This window comes from Myotis nattereri (genome assembly GCF_964212035.1).
Source record: "Myotis nattereri genome assembly, chromosome: 13".
In the NCBI taxonomy this organism is placed as follows: Eukaryota; Metazoa; Chordata; class Mammalia; order Chiroptera; family Vespertilionidae; genus Myotis; species Myotis nattereri.
In genome coordinates, this window is record NC_138088.1 from 5650711 (window position 1) to 5661146 (window position 10436).

General features: G+C 58.4%; 1 protein-coding gene across 1 annotated transcript; it reads left to right on the forward strand.

Moving 5' to 3' along the window:
* Positions 1-1313: 1313 nt before the first annotated feature.
* LOC308529234 (cardiac-enriched FHL2-interacting protein) lies at positions 1314-5537 on the forward strand (the record flags this gene model as incomplete). Its single annotated transcript, XM_081105231.1, has 1 exon — positions 1314-5537. One exon carries the CDS (start codon positions 1314-1316, stop codon positions 5535-5537), a length of 4224 nt encoding a protein of 1407 aa, XP_080961357.1.
* Positions 5538-10436: the final 4899 nt, after the last annotated feature.

Below are 10436 nucleotides of genomic sequence, written 5' to 3' on the forward strand. Positions count from 1 at the left end.
GAATTTAATTTTAGGTTGTGCTCCGTACAACCAAGGAAATAAGCCAGCCACTGTGCGAGACAGTGAGAAGGGATACCCCGTGGATTGCCAGAGAAGATACCTCTGCAAAAGTGACCCACCTGGACGCCCAGCGAGACATTAGTCCCGGCTCCAGGGGACCAGACCGACAGGATGTGCACATCCAGTCATGCGCTGCCTAGCGACGGGGTTATGTTCTGAGAAACGTGCCATTAGGCAACTCTGTCATCGTGCGAACATCACAGACAGCACTTAGCCGAACCTAGATGGCACACGCTGGGCTGCACGGCATAGTCCCTCGCTCCTGGCCTACAGCCTGTTCAGCATGTTACTGTACAAAACAACACGACGTTAAAACAAGCACAGGAGAAAGCGACGCGCTTGGTAAACACGAGGTGCGCGAGGCTGCCGCTGGTGTGGACCGCATCCTTTTTTCAGCAAGCCTGTTCTTATTAGTAGAAAGAGTACACGCCAAAACAATGATAAAAAGTACAGCATAGCAAATACAAAGACCGGTAACATAGTCGTTTATTGTCTCCTCCAGTATCCGTGCTGAGCATAATTGTACGTGCTGCACTTTTACACGCTGGCAGCACGACAGCTGTGTTTGCACAGCATCTCCACACGCACGTGAGTAATGCGTTGTGCTGAGCACTGTGATGGCCCCTCGGTCAGTAAGTGGTGGGAATTTCTCAGCTCCATTATAACCTGTGGGACCAGTGTCATATATGCAATCAGTCATTGGCCAAAGCGTCATCAGAGAGATTTATTTTAAGGAACTGGCTTGTGCCATTGTGGGGGCTGGCCAGCCCGATATCCGCAGCCAGCAGGCTGGTACCCACGGAGGTGATGCCGCAACTGCCATCCAAGGACTGGAGGTAGCGTTCCCTCTTCCTCGGGGATCTGCCCTGTGGCTGTGACCCACAGCATGGAGGGCAGTCTGCTTTACTCAAAGTCTAGTGATTTAAGTGTTAATTACATCTAAAGAAAATACCTTCAAAGTGACAGCTAAACTGGCATTTGACCCAAAACTGGGCACCAGAGGCCAGCCAGGCTGACGCATAAAACTAACCATGGCAAGCACCGTTGCCGCCTGGACCCGTGTGCGGTCCTGCATGGCCACCAAGCTGGGTAACCCCTTCACACCCTGCTCTTCTTCCTTTTGCAGAGAAAGCAGTTGCATCTGACCAACGGGAAGCTAATTTCGTGGGACGAGGGATACCCCTAGCCCTTCCAGAACCATCGCCCAGAGGAGCCCGCTGACTGGCCAGGGACAGGCTTCCCAGCCGGCGACGATGCAGGGGAGCAAGAAGGGCACCGACGGCTTCAGCGACACCTCGAGCATCGGCAGCGTGCTGGACGACGCCGACAGGGAGGTGAGCAGCCTCACAGACCGGGCCTTCCGGAGCTTGTGTGTCTCAGAAGACACGTCCTTCAGCGACTCCGACCTGGCCCTGTCCCCAGACGCCACCCGCCAGGTGTTTGGGAACTTCCACCCGGGAACGGTGAGCCACGCCCGCAGGAAGAGTGGCATTTGGAGCCAGTTGCCGTCGCAAGGCACAGAGCATGCCGGCTGGGCAGCCACGTTCCAACAGCTCCCCAAATACGTTCAGGGAGAGGAAGAGTACCCCAAAAGCAGCCCCCCACTGACACCGGCCCAGAGGAGACTGGAAGTGCCCATTTCTGGCCTGAGGAGCAGCAGCAAGCCGATTTCCAAAGTGTCCTCCCTGATTAAATCTTTCGACAGGCCTGAGAGCCAGCAATGCGAGGGCAGGCCTCCGACCAACAAGCCTCCAACTATCAAAACCACCCCCAAATTCGCTCCTCTTCCAGAAAGTGGGGTCAACTTCTGCTTTGATTCTGCCTTTCTGACGGTCAGGAGGGTGCCCGCGGAAGTCTCCGGCACGCAGCCCGGCAGGAAGCACGCGGAGCAGGAGGCCCCCAGGAGCCCTGAAGCGGCATGTCAGGGCTCCAGCAGCCTCCTCCCAACACCCGAAAGCGGGGCCAACTCATCGGAGCCCACGTTCTCCTCCCCGCCCCACAGACCGGCCCTGGGGGAGCCGGGGAGGAGCCAGGAGTGGGCTCGCAAAGGCACCTTCCTTCACAGCGAAAACAGTGCTTTTGAGTCATGGAGCAGCCGCCAGCCACGGCTGCTGGAGCGGAGGGAGCCTGCTGAGGCCACCCCTGAAAACAAGCCCCCCAAACATTATGAGGACCTGCCCTTGTTAAGAGAGTCCCAAGCCCCTGAGAGCAAAGTCTCCCCCTGCCAACCCCGGGCCAGCTGTGGGCGAGAAGAGAACAGGCCGACCGAGGGCACTCTCTCCACATCTGGACCCTGGAGGTGTAGGGACCCGGGAGCTCAGGTGTTCCCCACGGAGGAAAAGGCTCCCAGCTCGCAGCCGGGCCTCCAGGCGAAGGCCAGCCAGCCCCCGTGGCGGAAACCAAAGACTCGAAAAGGCGGCAAAGAAAGCGTGCAGGATGCTTCGGGAGAGAGGCAGGCCGGCCGGCCAGGCCCAGCCTTGTACACAAAGCACAACCCCCAGGAGCAGTTTCCAGAAAATGATGCTCTTGACAATGTGGACCCAGGTGACTGCTACAACCCTCCTTTCAACATCAGCAAGCTGCTGACCCCCATCATACCCACCAAGCACGTCCTGGATCCGTCCCACAGCCCACCCGCGGAGGGCACCCCCCCACCCCCAGGGCAGCTAAACGGGTACCAAGAGGAGCCCAGCGAGTCCCGGGACAGCTACAAAGCCAGAGCCCCCAGCCTGCTGTTCAACCTCAAGGACGTGCGCAAGCGTGTTAAGAGCACATACAGCCCCTCACCTCTCGTAAGAGGGCCCGAGGAGAAAAGCAGAAGCAAGCAGGAGCCCCTGAGCAATGGCGTGGTCCTTCCCAATGGGCTGGAGGAGAGCCCCCCACAGGAGCTTCGTAAGGAGAGACCAGCGGACACACCTTCTCTGTCGCACGTCAGTGCCCAGAGCGACCCTACGGCTGATCCTGGTGCAACCTCCGCGGACAACTACCTGACGCCTGGCTCACCTCCAGCCGCCGCCACAGCCCCCTTCTGTGTCAACGGGGAGGCTGCCGACCAGAGCGGCTATGAGGACGCCACCCTCGGAGAGTCCGGTGTGGGCGCCGCCAGGCGCAGCTGGTCTCCGGACGCCCGGGAGCGCTGCCCCAGGAAGCACCTGGCCCTGAAGCTCTGCAGCAGCGGGGAGCCCGAGGCGGGGCGGGCGGCACAGCCTCTGCGGGCCCCCAGCCTGGAGAACCGGTTCTCCAGATCCGTGTCTCAAGAGACAGAACCCGAGAGAGAGGCGGGACTTCGGGATCCGAACCTCAACCAGAAAGTCTCCCCGGGGCCCCTTTCTCCCGAGGAGGAAGATGTGTTTTACAGCGACAGCCAGTCTGACTCTGTGCCAGGCCTCAAAGGCAAGGCCAAGTTCAGCACCAGCTCTTCAGATCAGTCGTTTGCCTCGTTCGAGGATCAGCAGAAGACGAGTTCCGCGGAGAGCCCACGGGAAGACGGGAGGAATGAGGGCAGCGCAGGTGACAGAGAGAAGGAGAATGGGCTGGATGAGCCCCAGCACGGCGCCCCTGGTAACGGGTCCACGGGCGCGGAGGAGCAGAGCGGGAGGGGACTGTGGCGAGCGGCAGGGGAAAGTGTGAGTGGAGAGAGGCCCAGGAAGGCGTCGAGGGAGGAGGCTGACTTCAGAGGCACTTGGATCGGGGGCAGTAAGGACACAGCCCTTTCACCATCGTCCACGTCCAACAGGCACAGGCTGTTCGCAATCAAAGACAACACCCTGCGGGCCACCCCCGTGATAAGGCCCATCATGCTGCCCCTGCTGAGGGCCTTGTCCTCCGACGACCCGCTGGGCGGCGGCCACAAAGAGGAGGACGTGCCGAGGCCGGGCTGGGGCGAGGATGCCGGCCTTCGGGCCCCCAAGAGCCAGGAAATGCCCAGCACCCCAACACCCACTGGCATGAGGGGGCTCCCCTTCAAGCATGTGGCCCACAAAGGAATGGAGGACCAGGGCTGGGTGTCCGGTGTGGCCAGGAGGGAGGCCCAGGGGAATGTCTCATCTGTCCCTCTCGCAGGAGAGGGTGAGGGGCTGAAGCCACCCCCGGACGCCGTGTGGAAGGTTGTGGCGAATGAGGGCAGGAGCTATTCCACAGATCAGGGGGGGCCGGAGGCTCCAAGGGGCATCCCCACAATTGCTTTGCCCAAAAGTGACTTACAAGGCCAGCCACCCCCACAGCAACTCAGAACCTCCTGGGAAGAGCAGACCCAAGATTTCAAAAGTCACTTTTTGTCTACACCCCGAGCAGGACCCCCGGGCAGGAGACTGGCTGCTGGTGAGCCCGCGGCTTCCCCCAACAGCAGCTCGCTGGAGGGCAGCAGCGCACACTCCCCCGCCGCCAGCAGCCTGTGGGACGATGCTTCTCAGGGCCCTTGTGAGCTGGGCCTGGTGCCAGGGGAGCCTTCCGGCCCCAGCCCCTGGGCCACCCCCAGCCCCGCCAGGGTGGCCCGGAGGGAGGACCTGACGCACGCCTTCACGTGGGAGGCCAGCGCCGACCCCCAGCTGGAGCCGTCGGCGGAAGACCTCAGGACACTCTCTCCAGGAGGCTCGTTGCTGGACGTGGCCTCCGGCTCGGCCGTCCTCCCTGAGAAAGCACAGCCTTCTGCTCACCTAGAAAGGGCAGCGGCCAAGCCACCGGCGGTCCCGCCCAAGACAGAAAAGGCCCTGCGGAGGGCGAAGAAGCTGGCCAGCAAGAGGAGGAAGACTGACCAGATGCAGGAGGTGCCCGGCGGCGCCCGGGAGGAAAAGCCGCCCCTGGAGGACGTGGTGCCCAGGCCCTCGTCCCCCAGAGAGAGGCTGCTGCCCAGGTGCCCCGCCGTCCGCGCCCTGCCCCCTCCCGTGCACCGCCACTCGGTGGCCACCTTCTCAGAGCCTGACAGGAGGCTATCAGGGGGGCCCCAGTCCCTCAGGCCCCTGCTCCCTTACCCTGCCACCCAGAAGGTCCTCCAAGACCCCAAGTCTGGGGAGTACTTCGTCTTCGATCTGCCGCTTCAGGTGAAAATGAAGACCTTCTATGACCCAGAGACAGGCAAATATGTCAAGGTCCCCATCCCATCCTCTGAGGAGGGCTCCCCGGAGCCACTCCCGCCGGATGTGTTTGCTGCCCCGTACGTGCTGTACCCTGGCATCCGGCCCCTGTCCGCCATGGCTTTGATGCCACTGCGCTGCTCCTCTCAGCTGTCTGCCCCCACCTTCCTCGAGGGCCCTGGCGCCTCAGAGGCAGCCCGTCCCGCACCCCCCAGCACCTATAGCGCTGACCTACAGCCAGCCCCCCGGCCTCCTGGTGACCCCGCCCAGCACACTACAGGTCCGGGCTCCAGGGCGCCCCCAGGGACCCCAGGGACCCCAGGGGAGGGCGCAGTAGACGCTCCAAGCCTGGGTATCATCTCCATCAACGATCTAGAGGACTTTGCCACAGAGGGCATTTCCTGAGAATTACAGCAGACAACACCCTCTGCCCCCCATAAACCCCGAAGAGTTTATTTCCCTCCCCCAGACACCGACACCCCGCCCCCCCACACACACACATACACACACTCCCTCACTCACCATGTGCCTAGCCACTTGAGGTCCTTAAGGTCTCAGAGAAAACGGGATTCTGAAAACACCCACCTACAGGGCATCCGCTCGCTCCCTGGGAGGCCGCTGCTGGCCTGACCTGGCCCCTCTGAGCCCCTTTCTGGACCCCAGACCCGCTCCCCTTCTTTCCTCTTCCTTCCTTCCTCCGGGTCCTTCTCCCCTGCCTCAGGGCTGTTCTCTCTGCACCAGATCCCCTCCTTCTCAAGGGCAGGCCCAGGCCACCCCCAGGTCAGCCAGCTCAGCTGGGGTGGAAATGGCTGAGGGCCCTGAGGCAGCCTTGCAGAAATGTTCATTTGCATAGAATGGGTTTTCGTAACTGAGGACCTTTCCTCTGAAGCTGTTTTCTGATAAAGACAAGGCTGCCTTTCACACCATGGAGCAGGTCTGTGGTGTGGTCTGTCTGGGACTCCTGTCTCCTCTCGGGGCCTGAGGGGTCTCAGCTGGTGAGCAGGAAAGGGCCACCTGCCCTCCAGCCCTCCCATTGCCGCCTGTGGGCCGGCAGGGTCTTCCCTGGGACAGAGCAGCAGCCCAGGGCGGCCTGCCAGCCCAAGTCCGAGCTTCCTGGGCCAGGGCTCCACTAGTGTGGGTGGCAAAGACAAGAACCCAAGACCACCATTGTGGGTGGCCTGGCACCTGAGTCAGGTCCTGACTGTCTGGTGCTGAGCTCTGTGCGCTAAAGGGGATGGTCTCTGGGCCTGGAGGGGAGCAGCTGAATGCACTCAGGGGAGCAGAGCCCCAACCATCTCTCAACTTGGAGAGCAGGCGGTCTGTGAGGAGATGCCCACGGGGCACCTCTCTGGGAGGGGCCAGGCCAGTCCTCACGGCCCCTGCTGGGGGCTCCCACTGAAGCCCTTCATTCCTGTGATGTGGGAAAGACGGGACAAAGGCGCCTCCCTCCTAGATGGCAGCTGTGGAGGCACCACACAGTGTGTGTCCTTGGGTTTGCTTGGGGCAGTGGTTAACCGCGGCTCGCGAGCCACATGCGGCTCTTTGGCCCCTTGAGTGTGGCTCTTGCACAAAATACCACGTGCGGGCACGCACGCACGGTGCAATTGAAACTTCGTGGCCCATGCACAGAAGTCAGTTTTCAGCCTGGGCGAGTCTATTTTGAAGAAGTGGCGTTAGAGGAAGTGGGGGGTGTCGTCGGGTGGGCACAGGCGGGCCTCGGGTTACGCAGCGCGGGGGAGGTACATTGTTTTGAGGTACATTCGCTGAGGTCAACCCCTTCCAACTCTCCCATCCACACTTGTCTATCTGAAACAAGTATACAAGACGAGTGTGGATGGGAGAGTTGGAAGGGGTCGACCTCAGCAAACGTACCTCAATCAGATTGAGGACGTTTTTAGCAAAGGCCAGCTTAGGAGTACCCAAATTAAGTTAATAACAATGTACCTACCTATATAGTTTAAGTTTAAAAAATTTGGCTCTCAAAAGAAATTTCAATCGTTGTACTGTTGATATTTGGCTCTGTTGACTAATGAGTTTGCCGACCACTGGCTTGGGGGATGGGGGTTTGGAGGGGGCGGTTTTGCACAGATGCGTTTCCAGGTGGGAAGGTGGGAGGCACCCAGCTCAGTGAGCCCCCGACTCCCACACACTCAGGGCTCGAGCATACCCCAGGTCTGTGGGGTGGATTCAGGGCTTTATGCCCGTTTTTTCCCCAGCAAGTGCAGCCACACCTCAATTTCACTGTGAAAATACCACACAGATCCCTCCGCCGATGCCCATGGCTCTGTCTACACCTGTGAGTGGGTTCGATGGGGAGCCGGAGGGCGGGCAGGCAGGTCGGCGAACCCTGCTTCCCACAAGTCACACCTCGGGCTGCAAGCGAACAGGACAAAGTTAGGATCTGAGCTCCGCCACCAAATTGCCAAATGTCCTCTCCGCCTGTCTTCATCTCACTCGAGTAGGAAAAGGAATGTCTCATTTTAAAATTCTCAAGGTCCAAGCAGAGCATTGCCTAACAAAAGAAGTATCCCTCATTAAAAACTGCCAGAGTCACAATAACCACGTCCCGCACAGAACAACATGCTTTACTTAAGGGGCTCTGAGTGGGGAGCAGGATGAGCACAGCCACTGGCAGAGCTGGAAACACAAAGGCCGACATTTGGAGACCAAGGTCAACTTCCAGGCCTCTTCACCCAGTGGATGCAAAAGAGAAACCAAGCATCTGGTTCATGTCAGAGAGCAGGGACCCCTGGCTGCCCAGCCTCTGTCTGGGGTGTCTCAGCATCACCCCAGCAGAGCCACCTGTGCAGAGGGTTCCTCCCTTCACGGGACTCTGGGTGGGCCCAGGTCCGGAGCTGACTCCAGGGGTGGTTCTTGCCCTCACCTGCCCGCTCCCGACAGGGTGCCAAGCCTGCCTGGCTTTACAATCACCTGGGCACTTGTTAACAAGATAGTCCGGGCCCACTTCCAATTCACCTGCTCAGATTCTCCAGTGTGGAGGAAGGGCAGCTGCATAGGAAAGCTCCCCAAGACTGGCCACCCGGTTCATAAACACCATCTGGAGCAGCGTGCCTGCACCTGGGCCAACACATGGCCAGGCACTGCCCATCCCCAGCGTCTGCCCAGGGGAGGAGACCTCAGCGGAGGAACACACAGCTGGGTTTGCCTGTGGACAGGGAGAGCACAGAGGAACCGCCTGCTCCAGTGGGAAGCTGCAAATGAGCAAAGCACAGCCAGCCTTTAGGACTGTCCAGCGAGGCCACCAGCCCTGCCCAGAGCCAGACCCAGGCGTGCCCCAAAGCCCCAAGGAGGCCGGGCACTGACCTTCCTCACAGGGAGGGGGCGTGGTGCGGAACGAAGGCTCCCTCTGTCCCTCTGACGGGCGAGCTGTGCTGAGACTGCGCAGTAGATGCTGGAGGGTGAAGGAGCTACACCACTGCCATCCCCACGTAGAGCCAGCATCTTGGTGCTCATCGCTTGTCCAAACGCAGTTTAATGTTTAAGTCTTCTTACTGCTCCAGCACTGTTCTCAGGCCCTAGATCAGTGGTTCTCAACCTTCCTCATGCCGCGACCCTTTAATACAGTTCCTCATGTTGTGGCGACCCCCAATCATAAAATTATTTTCGTTGCTACTTCATAACTGTAATTTTGCTACTGTTAGGAATCATAATGTAAATATCTGATATGCAGGATGTATTTTCATTGTTACAAATTGAACATAATTAAAGCATAGTGATTAATCACAAAAACAATATGTAATTATATATGTGTTTTCCGATCGTCTTAGGCGACCCCTGTGAAAGGGTCGTTCGACCCCCAAAGGGGCTGCGACCCCCAGGTTGGGAACCGCTGCCCTAGATGATCTTGGTCCTGCCACCTTAATCTCATTTTTCCAGGTCCTTCCATGTCGTTGGTCCACCTCTGGGACCCAGCCCTGACTCCATCTCTCATGTCCAGCCGCCCCAAGCTCGCAGGCAGGCACTCCTTGCTGCCTTTGAGCCATCTCATGGCCTCGCAGCCATGTCTCTAGGATGGCATTGTTGGTATCTTCCATGTGAGTCTCTATTTTCCTCTGAGTTTAGAAAAATTTAGGCTGATGTGCTCTTTCTTCATTTTTACAAACACTACATTGCATGGTCAGTCTTACTCAATATCCCTGTACTTTCCCAGCTCATTTTCCTTACTGACCAAAACTGAGTGTCAGCAAGCCAAGCCAGTTAACCAGATGGCCCAGGCCGGTGCTGGCTGGGCATTGTCCTGTGCACCAAAAAGTTGCTGGTTCGATTCCTCATCGGGGCACATGCCTGGGTTGCGGGCATGATCCCTGGAAAGGGACATGCAGCAGGGAGTCAATCGATGTTTCCCTCGGACATTGATGTTTCTCTCTCTCTATTTAAAAAAATAAAAAAAAAAAGAATGAATCAAATTCAAATGGTATATTAGCAAAGACTCCCAGCCGACATCGCCATAAGTGGAGTCCCTGTCTCTGCCCTTCCTTGCAGGGGAAGCTGTCATATACCTGTGTTAGGAGTATATTCAAGGGCCCTCGATCTGACCAGGTGACCCACTGGACGGGTGACTTCACTGGCCTCCGCACCTGCCCACCCACACTTGTTTACTGTGACCCGCCCCGCCCACACTTGTTTACTCCGTACCTGCCCCGCCCACACTTGTTTACTGTGACCTGCCCCGCCCACGCTTGTTTACTCCGTACCTGCCCGCCCACACTTGTTTACTGTGACCCGCCCCGCCCACACTTGTTTACTCCGTACCTGCCCCGCCCACACTTGTTTACTCCGTACCTGCCCCGCCCACACTTGTTTACTGTGACTTGCCCCGCCCACACTTGTTTACTGCGTCTCTGTTGCCAAGTCTGCTGCTTTCCCAGCAGGGGACGCCTCCTGGTTCAACATCACTGGTCTTCAGAGAAACAAATCAAAACCACAATGAGTATCACCTCACTGCCATCAGGATGGCTGCTAGTAAACAAATAGAAAGCAAGTGTTGGCAGGACGTGCAGGGGGAATCCTGGTGCACTGCTGACAGAACACAAGATGGTGCAGCTGCTGTCCAAAAAGGCCTGGTGGTTACCCAACAAGTTACACATCGAATTACCATGTGATCCAGAAACTCCACTCCTATGTAGATACACAAAGGAACTCAAACAGGTATGGGTACACCCATGTCCATAGCTGCATAGTTCACAATGGCCAAAAGGAGGATGCAACTCAACTGTCAGTCAACAGAAACAAGAATAAACAAGACTCTGACACAGGCTAAGTTGAGTGCAATAGGCCTGTCAC